General features: G+C 44.2%; 1 protein-coding gene across 1 annotated transcript in view; it reads left to right on the top strand.

Annotated features, from left to right (window-relative positions):
- The window catches only part of LOC130283124 (disintegrin and metalloproteinase domain-containing protein 9-like), a 155,653-nt gene that overhangs the window by 132,450 nt on the left and 2,378 nt on the right, over positions 1-20,825 (top strand). The window contains exons 15-23 of the mRNA XM_056532314.1: positions 6-114; positions 4,465-4,554; positions 6,725-6,920; positions 8,034-8,139; positions 11,315-11,489; positions 15,885-15,965; positions 17,918-18,023; positions 19,147-19,273; positions 20,143-20,212. Of these exons, the coding sequence (XP_056388289.1) occupies positions 6-114; positions 4,465-4,554; positions 6,725-6,920; positions 8,034-8,139; positions 11,315-11,489; positions 15,885-15,965; positions 17,918-18,023; positions 19,147-19,273; positions 20,143-20,212 (1,060 nt within the window). The remainder of the gene's footprint in view (positions 1-5; positions 115-4,464; positions 4,555-6,724; positions 6,921-8,033; positions 8,140-11,314; positions 11,490-15,884; positions 15,966-17,917; positions 18,024-19,146; positions 19,274-20,142; positions 20,213-20,825) is intronic.

Genomic DNA, 20,825 nt, shown 5'->3' with positions numbered 1-20,825 from the left:
GGTGGAGGGACATGTCTGCGAAACCCACCAGATCCCAACCAGGTGCTCAGTATACCTGTGTGCGGTAACAACGTAGTGGAGCAGGGAGAAGAGTGTGACTGCGGATCTCCACAGGTAATAACAAGACTATGGCCTCGTTCACACAGAAATATCCGAGCAGAATCCATTCAGAAATTTCGTTCCAAATTCATATTCCGGCCTCCGCAGATAAAATTGCCTTGTTAATCCACACGGAAATGCTTTGTTTGTGCGTTTTTTCCCCCCCAAAAAACACCAAAATGGCATTTTTTCATTGAAAAAATGCTGCGGACAAATGTTAGCTGTAAATCAATGAGAAATCGCAAAAAAATTTTTTCCATTTTTGCGCTTTTCAGTTTGCCATTTTTAAATCCTTTTGGCGTTTTTTCACTCTTTTTTTTAGCTCCTTGGCGGTTTTGCAAAGTTACAGCATGTTGAGCCTATGGTGTGGCGTTTCTCTCCCATAGAATAGGAGTAAAAAAACACCAAGAAAACGACATGTGGGTTTAAACTTTGGCGTTTTTGCGGGTGGTTTTTATTCTTTTTTGGACTTTTTTAGCGATCCAATAAAGTGAAGGAGATACCTTTTTAAATAAAATTTCGTAGGGTACCATTAAAAGTAATAATAAAAAAGATACAGTAGTGATGGAAAATATTGTATTTAAAGAAGAACTACAGGATTGAAAAATGTATCCCCTATCCTAGCCCCAGTGGTCGGACCCCCCACGATCTCCCGTTCGGGGCCCCGGCTCTCTGGTTAGAGAGGGCATGTTGACCACCGCACAAAGCAGCGGCCGACACGCCCCCTCCATACATTGCTATGGTAGAGCCGGAAATTGCCGAAGGCAGCGCTTTGGCTCTCCCATAGCAGTAAATGGAGGGCGCGTGTCAGCCGCTGCCTCGTGCGGTGGTCGACACACGCTCTCTATGCAGAGAGCCGCGGCCCCATACAGGAGATAGTGGGGGGCCCCAGCGGTCGGACACCCCCCCCCCCCCCGTGATCTGAAACTTATCCCCTATCCTTATGATACGGGATAAAATGTTAAATCCCGTAGTTCTCCTTTAATGAAAATTATCTTTTCTAAAACAAAATTTTTATGAATTTTTAAAACAGGGATCAATTTATGTGTGTGGGCAGGGACCTAAAAATGTAGCTGACAATAATAAAAATTTAGTGTGTGTATTAATGCAGGTATTACAGCTCCCAGCATGGAGCAGTGTGCTCCATTTTGGGAGAAGTAGTACCTGCAGTTAAGGACAGATCACAGCGGGTGTCACTCCTGACACCCGCTGCGATCATCCTTCATCCCTGAGATGCGGAGCGGCTTTCTCCTGCGCTCGTATCTTTACTCTGTACTCCGGCCACTCACTCATTCATTTTTCCCTCTGAGAGCAGTGTTTGGCTGCTCCCATCCGGCCAATCCCCACTCTGGGTGGAAAATATGAATGAGTGATGTTCTATTCACATCACTAGTCGGAGTATAGTGCAGAGATGCGAGCGCTGTATAGAGCCGCACCACATCTCTGCTATATTATGGACGATCACATCGGGTGTCAAGAGTGACACCGAGAGCGATCTGTCTCATAGTACAGGAACTACTACTCCCATCATGGAACAGTCTGTTCCATGCTGGGAGTAGTAGTACTAACTAAAAAAATATAAAATAAAGAAAAAAAAAGTCAAAAACACACACACTACATTTTTATTATTGTCAGCTACATTTTTAGTGCCCCGCCTGCACACATAAATTGATCCCTGTCTAATCAAAAAAATAATAAAAATGTCATTATAAAAAATATGAATTCATTAAATAAATTTTTTTCCATCACTACTGCATTTTGGAACCTAACAAATTTTGAAACCCAATTTTGGAACCCAACAAATTTTGAAAAAAAATGTCAAAGGGGCCAAAAATGCAATATCGACTCAAAGGCAAAAAACGCTAGAAAAAACGCAAGAAAAGAAACGCCAAACACAGGAAAATGCTGTGGCCTGACACTGCAATTTTTGAGCCAAAGCCAGGGGTGTTACTATAGGGGGTGCAGAGGTATCAGTCACACTGCATATCTGCCCAATAAGAGATCAGTATTATAAATAGCACATGGAGCCAGGTTGCAGATTTCACATTAGGGCTCAGAAGCTACAAGTTACGCCTCTGGCCAAAGCAAAGATTGATCCAGTAGGAAGGATAAGTATTAGTCCTTCCTTTATATTTCCTATTCCTTTTAAATCCACTTCTGGCTCAAAAACTGCAGTAGCAGATATCCAAAAAACTGCGAAGTGGAAATGCAGCCTAATAGTAATAATTGATTTACGGGGCAGAAAATTCAGTGTTCCCCAACCTGTGGCTCTCAAGGTTCCATCATGTTCAGACAGTCCAAGGCTGTCCAGTCATGATGGGAGTTGTAGTTTTGCAACAACTGGAGAGCCACAGATTGGAGAAGACTGCTGTACAGTATACCGTATATACTCGAGTATAAGCCGAGTTTTTCAGCACGATTTTTCCTGCTGAAAACGCCCCCCTCAGCTTATACTCGAGTGAACAAAAAAACGCTTCTGGCTTAGCTGTGAGGGGATGGGAAAGGCCATCCATCTTTGGCCATCTATGCTGCAGGGACCGTCCTGTGGGGAGGGTTAGTCGTTCCGAGCTGTCCATCTCCACCGGGAGGCCCTCTTCTCCGCTCCTGGCCGGCCACGAACTAGTGACGCTGCATTGACGCCACCAGGCAGGGACATTCATGCGCAGGGATGCCCCGGACATCACGGACATCTGCTGCATATGGACGTCCCTGCGCGTCGTCGTCAACGCAACGTCACTAGTCCGTGGCCGTCCCGGAGCGGAGAAGAGGGCCTCCCGGTGAAGATGGACAGCCCGGAACGACTAACCCTCCCCACCAGACGCTCCCTGCAGCATAGATGGCCGAAGATGGACGGCCCGGACCAGCTCACCCTTCCTTCCCACCGAGAAAGCAACAACTGGGGAGGTGAGTAGAAAACAAAAGGGGGGTCTGGATGATGATGAAAGGATTGACAGGCGGTGATGATGAAGGGGGGATGATGATGAGTCGAGCTTATAGTCGAGTCAATAACTTTTCCTAGGTTTTTGGGGTGAAATTAGGGGCCTCGGCTTATATTCGGAACAGCTAATACTCGAGTATTTATGGTACCTGTTATTTAAAAAAAAACTCTGACAAGTCCTAGAGCAGTGGTCTCCAACCTGCGGACCTTCAGATGTTGAAAAACTACAACCCCCAGCCTTTGGCTGTCCGGGCATGCTGGGAGTTGTAGTTTTGCAACATATGCAGGTCCGCAGGTTGAAGACTACTGTCCTAGAGGTATGTTAAAAGTTTTGATCGGCGTCTTGGTGTTCCGACCCCAACCCATTGCTGAGTGCTTCTTTTCCCTACGACAGTCCCATAAACTTTCTATAGACGTCCATCTCGGTTGTGCAGACCGAGCTGGGAGGGAACGCACAGTGCACCTTTAATTGCAAAAGGCTTTTAACAAACCTTCATGGTTTTGTTACATTAACCCTTCAGAGTGATGACAAGGTGATTTTAGTGCTTTCACTGCTGGTGTTAAAAGGGTACTCTGGTGGAAAATATGTGGAGAACAAATGTTTTCAAATTATCTGGTGCCAGAAAGTTAAACAGATTTGTAAATGACTTCTATTTAAAAATCCTAATCCTTCCAGTACATATCAACTGCTATATGCTCCAGAGAAAGTTTTGTGGTTCTTTCCAGTCTGACCACAGTGCTCCCTGCTGCCACCTCTGTTTGTGCCAGGAACTGTCCAGAGTAGAAGCAAATCCCCATAGCAAACCTCTCCTGCTCTGGACAATTCCTGACATGGACAGAGGTGTCAGTAGAGAGCACTGTGGTCACACTGGAAAGAACTACACAACTTCCTCTGTAGCATACTGCAGCTAACTACTGGAAGGATTAAGATTTTTAAATAGAGATAATATACAAAATCTTTTAATCTTTCTGCACCAGTTAATTTGAAAACTTTTTTTTCTACCAGAGTAACCCTTTAAGACCCCGTAGAGTCTCCACCATGGTGCACAGCCATTTTTGATTCTCTCCGGGGGGGATTAGGGCTGAGCTGTTTGCCATTAGTGCACACAGGACTTCCTCCCTTAGTCGCTTGGCCAATCCCAGCACAACACGCAGTCCTTACTGCCAGTCATGACATAGTGATGTGAAAGTGTTCTAGACTCAACAGGTTTACCCTGTACTGGGCTGATGAATTGCACCGTACCCTACTATAGATGACATGTGGAGGTAAAAGGGGTTACTAAGGCGCTGGGTTTGCAAGGTGCTAAGTGCACAGAAATGCCCTTTATACTTCTCCCTTTAGGATAAGGTCCTGGTTAGGGTCTGATACATAAACTGTATAGTATACAGCTAAAACCACATAACAACTTGTATCTGATTTGTTGTAGGAGTGTCAGAATCCATGTTGCAATGCTGCCACCTGCAGGCTGACTAGTGGATCACAGTGTGCCCAAGGATTATGCTGTAACAATTGCAAGGTAAAAGGATGGGTTTGTTATGAACATTATGTTTGTTTGTTATGAGCATTGGTGCAATAGTAATATGCCAATAAGCTATCTCAGTCTGTTGCAAAACTACAACTCCCAGCATGCCCGGACAGCCTTCGGCTGTCCGGGCTTGCTGTGAGTCGTAGTTTTGCAACAGCTGGAGACACACTTTATGGAAAACACTGATCTATCTTATTATCTTTCTAGCTACTTATCTATCTTCTGTAGAATCCTGTCTGGAAATGTATTTTATTTTTTTGGGAGGGGGGAAGGTAGGGGGGGGGGGAGGGGGGGTCCGTCACTTCTCATAGCAAGAATAGCGTAGGACTATTCTTACTCTACAAGCACCTGATCAAGGACCTGATAGAACCTGCTCTAACTCATTATAAATCAAGAGAAGTTGTCACTATCCATTTGGATTTGTTATACACAGGGCCGGCTCTGCCTATAGGCAAAATAGGCAGCCGCCTAGAGCGCCCTCTTGATGGGGGCGCCACTCTGCCTGCCACAAGAAAATAAGACAGCCAGCATTAAAACCACTCACTCCACCAGCTCAGCCAGCAGCACCACCATAACCCCCCCCCCACTCTGATGTGTGTCACTCCAGTAGTATGGTAATTACATAAGGAGGGGGTTTGTTACAGTCTTTCACCCCAGTAGTAAGATAATTACATGAGGAGGAGGTTTGTTACAGTGTGTCACCCCAGTAGTAAGGAGATTACATGAAGAGGAGGTATGTTGCAGTGTTTTACCCCAGTAGTAAGGAGATTACATGAGGAGGAGGTTTGTTACAGTATGTCACCCCAGTAGTAAGGAGATTACATGAGGAGGGGGTTTGTTACAGTGTGTCACCCCAGTAGTAAGGAGATTACATGAAGAGGAAGTTTGTTACATTGTGTCACCCCAGTAGTAAGGAAAGTACATGAGGAGGAGGTTTGTTACAGTGTGTCACCCCAGTAGTAAGGAGATTACATGAGGAGGAGGTTTGTTACATTGTGTCACCCCAATAGTGCGGAGATTACATGAGGAGGAGGTTTGTTACAGTGTGTCACCCCAGTAGTAAGGAGATTACATGAAGAGGAAGTTTGTTACATTGTGTCACCCCAGTAGTAAGGAAAGTACATGAGGAGGAGGTTTGTTACAGTGTGTCACCCCAGTAGTAAGGAGATTACATGAGGAGGAGGTTTGTTACAGTGTGTCACCCCAGTAGTAAGGAGATTACATGAGAAGGGGGTTTGTTACAGTGTGTCACCCCAGTAGTAAGGAGATTACATAAGGAGGAGGTTTGTTAGTGTGTCACCCCAGTAGTAAGGAGATTACATAAGGAGGAGGTTTGTTACAGTGTGTCACCCCAGTAGTAAGGTGATTACATGAGGAGGAGGTTTGTTACAGTGTGTCACCCCAGTAGTAAGGAGATTAAATAAGGAGGAGGTTTGTTACAGTGTGTCACCCCAGTAGTAAGGAGATTACATGAAGAGGAAGTTTGTTACATTGTGTCACCCCAGTAGTAAGGAGATTACCTGAGGAGGAGGTTTGTTACAGTGTGTCACCCCAGTAGTAAGGAGATTACATGAGGAGGAGGTTTGTTACAGTGTGTCACCCCAGTAGTAAGGAGATTACATGAGGAGGGGGTTTGTTACAGTGTGTCACCCCAGTAGTAAGGAGATTACATGAGGAGGAGGTTTGTTACAGTGTGTCACCCCAGTAGTAAGGAGATTACATGAGGAGGAGGTTTGTTACAGTGTGTCACCCCATTAGTAAGGAGATTACATGAGGAGGAGGTTTGTTACAGTGTGTCACCCCAATAGTAAACTAATTACATGAGGAGGAGGCTTGTTACAGTGTGTCACCCCAGTAGTAAGGAGATTACATGAGGAGGAGGTTTGTTACAGTGTGTCACCCCAGTAGTAAGGAAATTTCATGCGGAGGAGGTTTGTTACAGTGTGTCATCCCAATAGTAAACTAATTACATGAGGAGGAGGCTTGTTACAGTGTGTCCCCAGTAGTTAGGTGGGGCATGTCAAAGGGCGGGCCAATGGGTGGAGTCAATGGGCAGTAAAAGTAGCTTTTGTCTAGGGTGGCAAAAATCCTTGCACCAGCCCTGGTTCTACACTAATGTGAACAGAGACTATATCCATTTTTTCCTCTCTTTATGGTTCAGTTCAGGGTTGGAGGAGAAGTTTGCCGATCTTCAGCTAACATGTGTGACCTACCCGAGCACTGCAATGGATCCTACGCCCTGTGTCCTGTAGACGTGTATATAATGAATGGCTACCCCTGCAACAATTCAGCTTCTTACTGCTATAGCGGAGTGTGTCAGAACTATGACGATCAGTGCAAGGCCCTGCTGGGTGCAGGTAAACATTTAGCCTTTTAACCTTTTAATGCAGAGGCCATGTTCACACAGAATGTTCGCCCGGAACACACGGGTGGACTTATACATGTAGGATGCTCTCCCAGCGCTAGGACCCCCCGGGAATACGCCATCCCCATAGACGGCAATTCAATTACGAGCAGATTCCGCAGAAAGAATTTACATGTTCATCCTTTCGGTGGAGATGGGAAGTGTTAATTTCAGCGGCAGATGTTTTTGCCAAAATTTCATTGCAGCAGAATCTCATTGAAGACAATGGGACTCTGCTGCCACAAAATTTTCTGAGCAGGATTTTTTTTTTTTTTGCCGGTTTCCGCTCAGAAATTTTGTTGCGTTAACGTGGCCATAACTCTCAAAAGAAGAGAAACCCTTGTGATATAGGCCTAGGAATTCCGCAAGCAGAAATTCAGAAGTGTGAATGGGAGTGCGGAATCCCATAGAAGTCTATAGGCTTTAATTTGAGTTAGAATTCCGCAAGTGGAAATTCTGCCGTGTGAATATACCCTAAGGTTCACACAACGGAATCTAGAGATTCCGAGTACGGCCAGCACTGACTGAATTAGTCGGCGTTAGGACCAAGCGGACATTACAGTCCCCAATAGACGGCAATGTCTTCCGCGAATAGATCTGCCTGAAGCACTACCATTCTTCAGGCGGAAATTTGAAAGCAAATTTTCTGCTCACAAATTCTGCTTCGAAAATTATGAAGTGTGAATTGGGGAACGGAAAACCCATTGACTAGCATGTACATTTTAGTAGGCAGAATTTCTGTCTGGAATTTCAAAGCCGAATTGGCTAGGCTCACACTGCGGAATTTCTGCCGGAAATCGAGCTGGCAGCACTAGGACCACGCGGACTGCATTGCCGTACCCATAGATGGCAATGCATTTCTGAGCAGATCTCGCAAAAGATCCACCCAAAAATGCATTGCAGTCTATGGGAACGGCAATGCAGTCCGCGTGGTCCTAGTCCCGCCAACTCGATCTCCGGCATAAATTCTGCGCTTAGATTCCACAGTGTGAACCCAGCCTAAGTCTTTAGTTGAAAAACAAGTTTTATAATGACAATTGTTTTTTCTTGCTATTCTCTCACGAAGATACCAAAAAAGCTGCTGACGTCTGCTTTCAACGCCTAAACATAAAAGGAGATCAATACGGAAACTGTGGTTATCAATCGGGAAAACCCCAAGCTTGCTCATTAGCGTAAGTTGCTTTAAGGGTTCACCTATAATTTAATAAAGAAAATCACAATCCCTCTGTAGAGCAGCCAAAAATGTTGTGTCCTACCTGCAGATTTTATTTTTGTAACTTCACTTCTTTTCTTGTATCATGCTTGGGAGGGCTGTTCCTGGAATTATGTCATAGCTATGCTCTGTGTGCTCTGCAAATCAGATGTCTCTCCCTGCTGCTCCCCTACCTTTTCTCCCTTCCTTAAAGGGGTACTCCAGTGGAAAACGATTTTATTTTTCTAATCAACTGGTGTCAGAAAGTATACAGATTAGTAAATAAATTACATTAAAAAATCTTAAAGGGGTACTCCCGTGGAAAACTTTTTTTTTTTTTTTTTTTTTTTTTAATCAACTGGTGCCAGAAAGTTAAACAGATTTGTAAATCACTTCTATTAAAAAATCTTAATCCTTCCAGTACTTTTTAGGGGCTGTATACGAAAGAGAAATCCAAAAAAGAAATGCATTTCCTCTGATGTCATGACCACAGTGCTCTCTGCTGACCTCTGCTGTCCATTTTAGGAACTGTCCAGAGCAGAAAAAAATCCCCATAGCAAACATATGCTGCTCTGGACAGTTCCTAAAATGGACATTAGAGGTCAGAAGAGAGCACTGTGGTCATGACATCAGAGGAAATGCATTTCTTTTTTGGATTTCTCTTTAGTATACAGCCCCTAAAAAGTACTGGAAGGATTAAGATTTTTTTAATAGAAGTAATGTACAAATCTGTTTAACTTTCTGGCACCAGTTGATAAAAAAAAAAAAACCAAACAGGAGTACCCCTTTAATCCTTCCAGTACTTATCAGCTGCTGTATGCTCCAGAGGAAGTTGTGTAGTTCTTTTCTGTCTGACCACAGTGCTCTCTGCTGCCATCTCTGTCCATGTCAGAAACTGTCCAGAGCAGGATGGGTTCACTATGGGGATTTGCTCATACACATACAGATTTTTTTTAAAAGAAGTAATTTACAAATCTGTTTAACTTGTTGGCACCAGTTGATTAAAAAAAAAATAATAATAAAATAATAATAAATTAATTAATGTTTTCCACTGGAGTACCCCTTTAATCTCTAATGTTCTTGAAAATCCCCCTCCTGCCTGCTCTGGGGTAGGTTACAACAGCCAAAGATTGGCTGCTGTTACATAATATAGACCATGTTCAGCAGACAGGCCATACAAGAGAGGAGGGGAGCATGGGGGCATGCTGGGAGTTGTAGTTCTTCAACAGCTGGAGGCACCTTGGTTTGGGAATACTGATTTACACAGTGTGCAAGGTATTTTGTGTTGTTTGCAGCAAGTCCCCACAATTTTTTTCTGCTGCCTTTCTTCTGCAATGCTCTTAAAGGGGCACTCCAGTGAAAAACTTTTTTTTTTTTTTTTTAAATCAACTGGTGCCAGAAAGTTAAACAGATTTGTAATTTACTTCTATTAAAAAATCTTAATCCTTCCTGTACTTATTAGCTGCTGAATACTACAGCGGAATTTCTTTTCTTTTTGAAACACAGAACTGTCTGCTGACATCACGACCACAGTGCTCTCTGCTGACATCTCTGTCCATTTTAGGAACTGTCCAGAACAGCATATGTTTGCTATGGGGATTGTGCTGTGCTCGTGATGTCAGCAGACAGCTCTGTGTTTCAAAAAGAAAAGAAATTCCGCTGTAGTATTCAGCAGCTAATAAGTACAGGAAGGATTAAGATTTTTTTTTATAGAAGTCATTTGCAAATCTGTTTAACTTTCTGGCACCAGTTGATTTAAAAAAAAAAGAAAAAAGTTTTTCACCGGAGTACCCCTTTAAATCCCTTAACAGTATTAGGCCATGTTCACACGGCAGAATTTCCGTGCAGAACTGTGCGGAAGAATTCCGCAGAAATGTACCGCCTATTTACTTCAATGGGATTCCGCTGTCCCATTCACACGGCAGAATTTCAGCAACGGATCATTCCACAAAATTTTAAGACCTGTATTCATATTTTACAGAATTGCAGGCGGAATCCCATTGAACTCAATGAATTTGGGCTGAATTCTGTGTTTAGACAAAAATTTTGCCGCAATTTAGGGAGAATTTCACGATTCCACAATTCCATTCAGCAGACTTTGCTGAACGGAATATGTGAGTTCCGGTGCGTAAGGGTATGTTCACATCGAGGAATTGACGAGGAATCAACTTGGTCAGGAAATTCAGCAAACCTGCCACCTTCTGCTCGGCGCAGAATTATGGCAGAATTTGACACAGAATTTAAAGAGGAAATCTGGAGGAGGACCAGGAAATGCTGTGAAGGAAGTTCAGCCACTTTGGGGTTTGATCCCTGCAAAAATTGTCTGTTAATTCTGCATCAATTCAGCTCCAAACTCATTTCCTCAGGAAAAATTAAGTCCCATTGACTTAATTGGGCTTTAAAGGGGTACTCCGCCCCTAGACATCTTATCCCCTATCCAAAGGATAGGGGATAAGATGTCTTATCGCGGGGGTCCCGCCGCTGGGGACCCCCGGGATCTTGGCTGCAGCACCCACCTGTTGCGGCTTCCGGCAGCGCTGGAGTCTCTCATCCTAACGCCTCATGATCACGGTGATGGGAGATCGTGTGACATCACGCCCTGCCCCCTCAATACAAGTCTATGGAGGGGGTGTGACAGCTGTGACACGATCTCAAGTCACCGTGGTCAGGAGCCGAAGCCTCCTGCGTTTCCGGAAGCCACAAAAGGTGGGTGCTGCAGCCAAGATCCTGGGGGTCCCCAGCGGCGGGACCCCCGCAATCTAACATCTTATCCCCTATCCTTTGGATAGGGGATAAGATTTCTAGGGGCGGAGTACTCCTTTAACCCACGGATTCCATCAGAAGAAGGAACATATTGTATCTTCTGGCTGAATACGATTCTGTTTCTGAAATTTATCCGTGGAAATTCCTCAGTGTGAACAGAGCAGAAGAAAAACCATTAAAGTCAATGAAACTTTCATTCAAGGCAGAATTGGAGTTGAATTCTAGCGTAAAGTAAATTCCTCGTTCATTTCTCAGTGTGAACATACCCTCAACTAGCACTTACTGATTTGTTAAATATCTTCCCAGCATAGAAGGAACACAATACTTCAGCACTATTTAAGCTGAGCTAAATATAAGAGTTATATTTGTACTGTTTTTGTCTTTTCATGCAGTGACAGTCTGTGCGGTAAACTACAGTGTACAGGAAAATTTCAGCAAAAACCAAACACCTCTGTCATTATTAATGACTACGACGGGCAAGGGTGTGTTAGTGTAGACTATAGCCTGGGCCCCGATGTACCTGACCCTGGACTTGTCCGTCAGGGGACACCATGTGCAGCAGGAAAGGTCAGTCCTTGCATAACAACATCACTGTCTTATATGTGCAAACTTCATTTTTAAAGTGTCATTAGCAAAAACTTTTTTATATAATGTAGATAATACCATTATATGTATATTTGTAATATACATTGGTTTAAAAAATGTGTATATTTTTGTCCCTGCAGCTATTGTCTGTGTGTCTCTGCGAGGAGACCAAATACAGGAAGTGAGGGTGGACAAGCAGGGCTCTGTACACTGAGGACAAGCAGGACTCTGTACACTGAGGACAAGCAGGGCTCTGTACACTGAGCACAAGCAGGGCTCTGTACACCGAGGACAAGCAGGACTCTGTACACTGAGGACAAGCAGGACTCTGTACACTGAGGACAAGTAGGGCTCTGTCTGTATACTGAGTACAAACAGGGCTCTGTACACTGAGGACAAGCAGGGCTCTGTACACTGAGGACAAGCAGGGCTCTGTACACTGAGGACAAGCAGAGCTCTGTACACTGAGGAAAAGCAGAGCTCTGTACACTGAGGACAAGCAGAGCTCTGTACACTGAGGACAAGCAGAACTCTGTAGACTGAGGACAAGCAGAGCTCTGTACACTGAGGACAAGCAGAACTCTGTACACTGAGGACAAGCAGGGCTCTGTGCACTGAGGAAAAGCAGGGATCTGTACACTGAGGAAAAGCAGGGCTCTGTGCACGGAGGACAAGCAGGGCTCTGTGCACGGAGGACAAGCAGGACTCCATACACTGAGGACAAGCAGGACTCCATACACTGAGGACAAGCGGGGCTCTGTACACTGAGGACAAGCAGGGCTCTGTACACTGAGGACAAGCAGGGCTCTGTACACTGAGGACAAGCAGGGCTCTGTACACTGAGGACAAGCAGGGCTCTGTACACTGAGGACAAGCAGGGCTCTGTACACTGAGGACAAGCAGAGCTCTGTGCACTGAGGACAAGCAGGGCTCTGTACACTGAGGACAAGCAGGGCTCTGTGCACTGAGGACAAGCAGGGCTCTGTACACTGAGAACAAGCAGGGCTCTGTACACTGAGGAGAAGCAGTGCCGGCCCCTGCCGCACGCCGGGCGGGGATCGGACCGGGATGCCTGTTGAAATCGTTCAGCAGGCATCCAGTGCAAACGCCCAGGGGGGTCATCAGACCCCCCATGTCGGCGATCGCGGCAAATCGCAAGTGAATTCACACTTGCGATTTGGGCAATTCCGGGTCATTACGGGTCTATGGTGACCCGGAATATAAGGGGGATCGCGGTTGTCTAAGAAACCCATGATTCCCCTGAAGCGATAGGAGTGAGGTGGCAGGGGTGCCACCCCTCCTATCCCTGCTATTGGTGGTCTAGACGCGACCACCAATAGCAGATCGGGGGCGGGGTGGTTAACTTTCGTTTTCCCCGTCCTGCCCACCCACAATAGACGGGGCAGGACGGGGAAACGACGGGAACCGGGCGTCGACGTCCACTTACCGATCCGGAGGCTGCGGGCGACGGAGATCGGCGGGCGGCGATGACGTGCCCCTTGTAAAAATTCAAGAACTGGGTCTACAAGAACATGCGAGTGTAAAAAATGAAGATTGTGACTTTTCTCCTTCAATTTGCTGCTATTCCTGTGAAACACCTAAAGGGTAAACAAACCTTTTGAATGTCATTTTGAATACTTTGAGGGTGCAGTTTTTATAACAGGGTCATTTGTGGGGTATTTCTAATAAGGCCCTTCAAATCCACTTCAAAACAGAACTGGTCCCTGAAAAATTTTGTGAAAAATTGCAAAATTGCTGCTATACTTTGAAGCCCTCTGGTGTCTTCCAAAAATAAAAACATGTCAACTTTATGATTCAAACATAAAGTAGACATATTGTATTTGTGAATCAATATATCATTTATTTGGAATATTTATTTTCCTTATAAGCAGAGAGCTTCAAAGTTAAAAAAAAAATGCAAAATTTTCAATTTTTTCATCAAATTTTGGAATTTTTCACCAAGAAATTATGCAAGTATCGACAACATTTTACCAGTAACATAAAGTAGAATATGTCACGAAAAAACATTCTCGGAATCAGAATGAAAGGTAAAAGCATTCCAGAGTTATTAATGTTTAAAGTGACAGTGGTCAGATGTGCAAAAAATGGCCGTGTCCTACAGTGAAAATTGGCTGGGTCCTTAAGGGGTTAAAGAGTACCTGTCATGATCTTGTTAAATTTTATAATACTCCTAGTTCACTGCCTCCATCATTATAAACCACCCCCTGCCTTTATTTTTATTATTTTTTAGTTTTCTAGCTTGATATTACTCTCTATTTTCTGCTCAGTCTCAGTCAGATTCACAGACTGGGAAGGGGCGTGACATCATCTGAAGCCATACAGGGGAGAACTTCCTCCCTCATTCTTCTACACACAGCCAGTGCAGTTCAGTGTGAGATGAGCTATAATTGGCAAAGGCTGCACCCCCCCCCCCCCCCCCCCCCCCTCAGCACTCCAGACTGCACATCCTGATTTTGAACTTCTGCCAGGCCACCAGGAGTCCAAAGTCTGTGCAAGAGATGGTGGGAAATGTGCTGTTGACAACTAGGGAGACACCTAGTTGCAGCTTTTTTAAACACAAATAAAACATAGAAAACTAAAAAAAAAATTAAGGCAAAGTGCATAAGAAAGCTTTTTTATTTACCATAAGGAGTGAAATAGCAAAAATTAGTTTTAATGACTGTGCCCATTCACAAATGTCTGGCAGAAAAATGATCCCATGCATTTGACTGGGGCAGTTCAAATTCATCTCAAGTTGGATGCTGAATGGTGAAACGCGCTGAAAGGGCACTGGATGGGGAACACATATTGCTGCGTTCCCCTTTCCGGCATGGAGTATAATAGACGCTGGATCCTAAACAACTGATGCACTGTCATTTGTCATCAGTTGTGGTGAATTTAGGCTGAGCCGAACCTTGGACATATGTGAAGGGGGCCTATAGAAACACTGCTGTAAAAACAGAGACACTGTCTTACGCCTAGAGTCAAGCCTGAAGAGGGAGGGGGGGGGTGTATTTTTTGGGGGCATGCTTTGAGAGTTTTGCACTGTGCAGAAAATGTGGAAAAAGTTTTTTGCACAAAGAGTTTTTTTTCTCCTGAATCCGGTCAGAGATCGCAGCAAGCCAGGAAGTGAAGCGCACAGCCAGGCGCTTCTGCCAATTTGTTCTAATAATCGGTGGTGATCTGAACATCCAGACCCCGACCGATCAAAACAGAAATAGTTTGTTTGGAAATGTAGCCTATGTGTAGCCTATGTTGTAACAAAACCATCAGCTGAGAGAGCAGGACGTGTTCAGGACAGGTTTTTAGCACCCTAAAACAGTGCTTTCCAACCAGGGTGCCTCCAGCTGTTGCAAAACTACAACTCACAGCATTGTGATGCCTGGACAGCCTTCGGCTGTCTGGGCATGCTGGGAGTTTTTTCAACAGCTGGAGCACCCAGATTTGGAAACATTGGCCTACATGGAAACAAAAAAATGGTTCTTGTCATTGGCTGCAGCAGAGATCTTGAGATTTGAAAGTGAAAGTGAAAGCATATTAGACTGCAGCGTTCACATTTGCTTTGGAGTTTCTATAAGGCTATGTTCACATGGCAGAATGTCCGCCTGGAAGATTTCTGGGTGCAAATTCCCCAGAACATGGACCGCTTAGAAAAGTCTCCATTGACTTGTCAATTCTTTCTTCAGAGGCTGAAATTGTTACGGAAATTCCACCATGCGCGCGGTGCAACAGAGTCCAATGGAAAATAATAGGACTCTGCTACAATGGAATTTCCTCGCAGAATTTTTCCGACGGATTCCGCTGTGTGAACATAGCCAGAACATGTCTAAAACAAAGTAACTAAAACAGACCAATAGTGCAGCTTGCTGCCGGACACCATCATGTCTACCTGATGGATCCTTCTGTATAAAGATGAGCGAACTTACAGTAAATTCGATTCGTCACGAACTTCTCGGCTCGGCAGTTGATGACTTTTCCTGCATAAATTAGTTCAGCTTTCCGGTGCTCCCGTGAGCTGGAAAAGGTGGATACATTCCTAGGAGACTCTTTCCTAGGACTGTATCCACCTTTTCCAGCCCACCGGAGCACCTGAAAGCTGAACTAATTTATGCAGGAAAAGCCATCAACTGCCAAGCCGAGAAGTTCGTGACGAATCGAATTTACTGTAAGTTCGCTCATCTCTACTTCTGTATTCAGTCTGGTCCGTCGGTCGCTGTTGATGTTGTGCAAAAAAGTTGGCACCCATATCATTTATGTCAGAGAAGAACAGCAGAAATAACCAGATGAAAGTTGTATCACTTTTTATTATGCAAGACTGTAAGAATAGGGTCGGTTGACACTTGATTCTCACAGGGATTCCCTTGTGATTCTTGACAGGCTTGTGTGAACTACAAATGTCAGAATGCCTCTGCACTTGGATTCAGCTGCGACATCAAAGGAAAATGTAACGATCATGGGGTGAGTCATTTACTCCATACAGTATATATATCATATACAGGGGTGTAACCATCGGGGGTGCAGAGGTAGCAGTCGCATCGGGGCCCTGTTGCCTAAGGGGATCCTTAAAGGGGTACTCCGCTGGTAAACATTATTTTTTTTTTAAATCAACTGGTGCCAGAAAGTTAAACAGATTTGAAAATTACTTCTATTTAAAAATCTTTATCCTTCCAGCACTTATCAGCAGCTGTATGCTCCAGAGGAAGTTCTTTTCTTTTTGAATTCCCTTTCTGTCTGAGCACAGTGCTCTCTGCTGACACCTCTGTCCATGTCAGGAACTGTCCAGAGCAGGATAGGTTTGCTATGGGGATTTGCTCCTGCTCCGGACAGTTCCTGACATGGACAAAGGTGTCAGCAGAGAGCACTGTGGTCAGACAGAAACGGAATTCAAAAAGAAAAGAACTTCATGTGGAGCATACAGCAGCTGATAAGTACTGGAAGGATTAAGATTTTAAAATAGAAGTAATTGACAAATCTGTTTCATTTTCTGGCACCAGTTGATTAAAAAAAAAATGTATTCCAGTGGAGTACCCCTTTAAGCACATCTGCCTCATAAGAGACCAGTATTATGATTGGCACATGGGGCCCTGTTGCAGATTTTGCATCTGAGCCCAGGATCTACAAGTTATGCCTCTGCCCATATATTATTAAAAAAAAAGGCCCCAATCTACAAGGTGTGATTAAGGCAAATTGGTAAATAAGATATATCCTCTATTTGGTTGTGTTTTTCCTGCTCTGGTAATATAACAGGAGACGATCATTCAGATGTCACAGAACGCTTGTGGATTTGTGGTGCAATAATCATGAAAAAGTTCAGTACAATCGAGCAGGGGTCAAGTCCTGGGAAAAAGTGTGGGAACTCGCCCAAGATTTCCACTAAAGGGCTGTCCCTGCAAATGGGAACGGTGTTCCTGCTGTGGAAAAAAGTACAGGAACTCAGTTCCCATGCATACTGGACTTGAGCCCTGCAATCAAGTGAATAGGGTTTTTCTAATACTCCTCATAAACATAAACTATACAAATAAGATGTTGGATTAAAGGGGTTATCCAAGATAAGAAAGGATCAGAACAGAGCCGATTTCTTCCAAAAACAGCCCCACATCTGTCCTCAGGTTGTGTGTGGTATTACAGCTATATTCCCATCGAAGTGAACCAAGTCAAGTTGTAATACCACATGCAACCTGAGGACAGGGGTGGTGCAGTTTTTGGAAATAATTAGTTCTGCTTTTCTATTCCTGGATAACCCCTTTAAAGGGGTACTCCGGAGGAAAATGACTGTGTTCAAATGGCTGTCCAGGCATGCTGGGAGTTGTTGTTTTGCAACATCTGGAGGGCCACTGTTTGGAGACCACTGCACTAGGCTATGTTCCCACACAATTTTTTTAGCCATCTTCTGCTTTAAGTTTGTTGTTTTTTTTTCAGACTTTTACGGCTCATGAAACAGCCCAAAATACTGTGAGGGGACATAATAACCTGACAGTTCTTTGTAGCTCTGGTCTTATTATGACTATATTCACACGCAGGTTTTTTTTTCCAGTTATTGGGGGCATAAAATGTCCATAAAACAAAAGTTTTACTACTCAAAGACCTGCAAAAAATGTTTTCTTTTTTCTTTTTCTTTTTTTTTGTATTTACTTTTGACTTCTACTGAACTAAAAAGTAAAACAGCCATTTGTTCATGTAAATATTACATTTCCAGAAATTATTTTGACATCTGTAAAATTCAGTGGCATATTCTTTTGTTGTCCGTTATGACCAAAAATAAAAACAAGCTTATTTTATTTTATTTTTTGTTAAATTTTTTTAATGAAGCTAAAAACACGACCAAAAAAAACCGACCCTGTGAACATGGGCTATCAATGGTGTATTTTTTATGTTGTTCCTGATTTATTTATATTCTTTTTTCCCATTAGGTGTGTAATAACAATGGTAACTGTCACTGTAATGATGGCTGGGCCCCCCCGTACTGTGACCGGTCCGGCTATGGTGGTAGCATTGATAGTGGCCCCACACACATCGGTAAGAATGCGCCTTACACAACTTCTATACTGGAATGCTGAATGTTTTCGATTCAGTTGAAATGGATGAAATACGCGAAATATTCCCACAGAATACACATCTATTAGGAAATTCTGCGGCATTTCCAAAAAAAATGACTCCAAATTTTCCCATTTTGTTTCTGCATTGTGTTAAGAACTGCCCCCTTCCTTTTCCTGCCTATACAAAAATGGTATCTTCAATGAGGTATCCATCCTGTCAATTTGCATCAATATCCACACAGTGTGAAAACAGCCTTGGACCTGTCTGATTCAGTAATATGTAGAAGAAAGATGATACCCAGCACTCACCAGTAATGCACAGTGAAGATGTATTATGCCATAGTGTAGTACAAGGACGCGTTTCGGCACAGGAGCCTTCCTCAGCTCTGTCCTTGTCAGGAACTGTCCAGAGCGGGAGAGGTTTGCTATGGGGATTTGCTTGTACTCTGGACAGTTCCTGACATGGACAGAGGTGTCAGCAGAGAGCACTGTGGTCAGACAGAAAAGAACTGCACAACTTCCTCTGGAGCATACAGCAACTTATAAGTACTGGAAGGACAAATCTGTTTAACTTTCTTGCACCAGTTGATTAAAAAAAAAATGTTTTCCATCGGAGTACCCCTTTAAAGGGGTACTCCAACCCTGGACATCTTATCGTCTATCTAAAGGATAGGGGATAAGATGTCTGATCACGGGGGTCCCGCCGCTGGGGACCCCCACAATTTAGCATGCCGCACCCACCTGTTACTGCTGGAGTGTCTGGGTCCCGACCAAGGGAACGGAAGATCATGACGTCACGACTCCGCCCCCGTGTGACGTCACGCCCGCCCCCTCAATGCAAGTCTATGGGAGGGGGCGTGACGGCCGTCACGCCCCCTCCAATAGACTTGCATTGAGGGGGCGGGGCGTGACATCACACGGGGGGGCGGAGTCGTGACGTCACAATCTTCCGATCCTGTGGTCGGGACCCTCCAGCACTTCCGGAGCAGTAACAGGTGGGTGCCGCATACTATATTGCGGGGGTCCCCAGCGGCGGGAACATGATTGAACATGATTGAATCTGCTCGGTACGTCATCCGGTAATCTTATTTATGTCTTCCCAGACACCTCCTTACGTGATGGGCTGCTTATATTCTTCCTGCTGGTTCTACCGATCCTCATCCTCATAGTTGTGATTTTCATAAAGAGAGATGCACTTAGAAGGAGGTTTTGCCGGAAGAGAAGAAGCAGGTATATATAGTGTCCTGACATTGCTATATCCAGGAGCGTACATAGAAATCCTAAGGCCCCAGAGCAAATCCTACAATGGAGCCACAGAAATGGGAGTCTATAGATACATTTGCCATATGTGTAAGAAGATTTTCCGGTACAAAAAACAAACCTACAACACACACTTTGTGTTTTGAGACAATTTTTCAAATAATATATTACAAAATTTATCAATGCAAAAAAAATAAAGTACAGGACAGGGAGAATGAGGTCTGTGTGTACATAGGCCCAATGGTAGTAGGTGGCAGCAAGGTGGTGGCAGGGCCAGACTGGGCCCGGGAATATAGGACTGGCATTTTAGACTAAGAAGCCCATTTCGGTCATGGGTGTGGCTATGTAAAGGCGGAGCTAAAAAGGGGAAGGACCAAATGTCAATCATTGTGGGGTATCATAGGGAAAAGATATATAATAACATGTACAGTATATATTTTAACTGCCAAATTAAAATCCAACCTATTGGGATCCATTTATAGCTGCCACTGCACTGATTCTTACTTTTTTTTCTCTCTCCCCTGTTCCCCAGCCGTGGAGTTAGATAAATGATAAATGCTCAGACTGTCGCCAGGATTGTTACCGCTTCTCAATGTGGTACGGGAACGCTGTCACATTCATGCCCCATTGAGCAGTGGTGACTCCCCTATTGACAGTCTTATTACAATATCAGGAGGCACATCTAATGGTGCAGATTTCTTGGGAACAGGAGAATACAAGAAAAAAAGATGTGAGGTTATTGAGGTGGCAGCAATAAATGGATATATACATCTTTACCCATGTATCCTACGGATATTACTCACTTGACGTATTCTTTTCTATTCATTTTCTCTCTACAGAAGTGGAAATGAGACAAGACAAGTACAGAACACCAATCGTAACGCTGCCACCAACATGCCAAGAAACCAGGTAAAATGCTTCTTCGTTACTTACTCCTCTTTCTGCCTGGACAATTTCCAACTTAGCAGAAGGAAATTTGGTGTCACGGTGCCATTAGGTGTCCTGCCATTGACAGTCAGCCACTGTCACCTTTGTTTGCAGTGGTGCCATTAGAAACATGGACTGCTACAGTCTAGGACTGTATTGTCCTTAGCAAAGAATTTAGTTTCTGCTTAGGATCCGATAAATGGGGTTGGAGTACAGTGGCTTCATGGTGAGGGATTCAATCCTATCTTTGCTGTGAAGCGACACACTACCTTAAATGCTGGTTTGATGATCTAGGGAGCCATCGCATACATCAATCGGTCCCCCCCCCCCCCCCCCCAGTGATAGGAGACACATTCATTCTCAACGATATGTGTAGGACATCCTACAGCGGCATGTGTTGCCTCTCATGGCTTCTAAAGCTTGGCCACACACACCAAGGGTTTCCCAGGACTGTCACCAGACTGTAACTCTATGGCCTGTTTGGTATGCCTCCATACCCAGCCGTATGTCATCTTGCGTTCAGGCTAGAGGCGTCTCAACCGTCTACTAGAAATTTTGCCCAATAAACTTATCATGAGACATATTAGGAGAAAGA

This window comes from Hyla sarda, chromosome 7 (assembly GCF_029499605.1).
Source record: "Hyla sarda isolate aHylSar1 chromosome 7, aHylSar1.hap1, whole genome shotgun sequence".
NCBI classification, from domain to species: domain Eukaryota; kingdom Metazoa; phylum Chordata; class Amphibia; order Anura; family Hylidae; genus Hyla; species Hyla sarda.
This window is presented reverse-complemented; position numbering and strand designations above follow the sequence as displayed.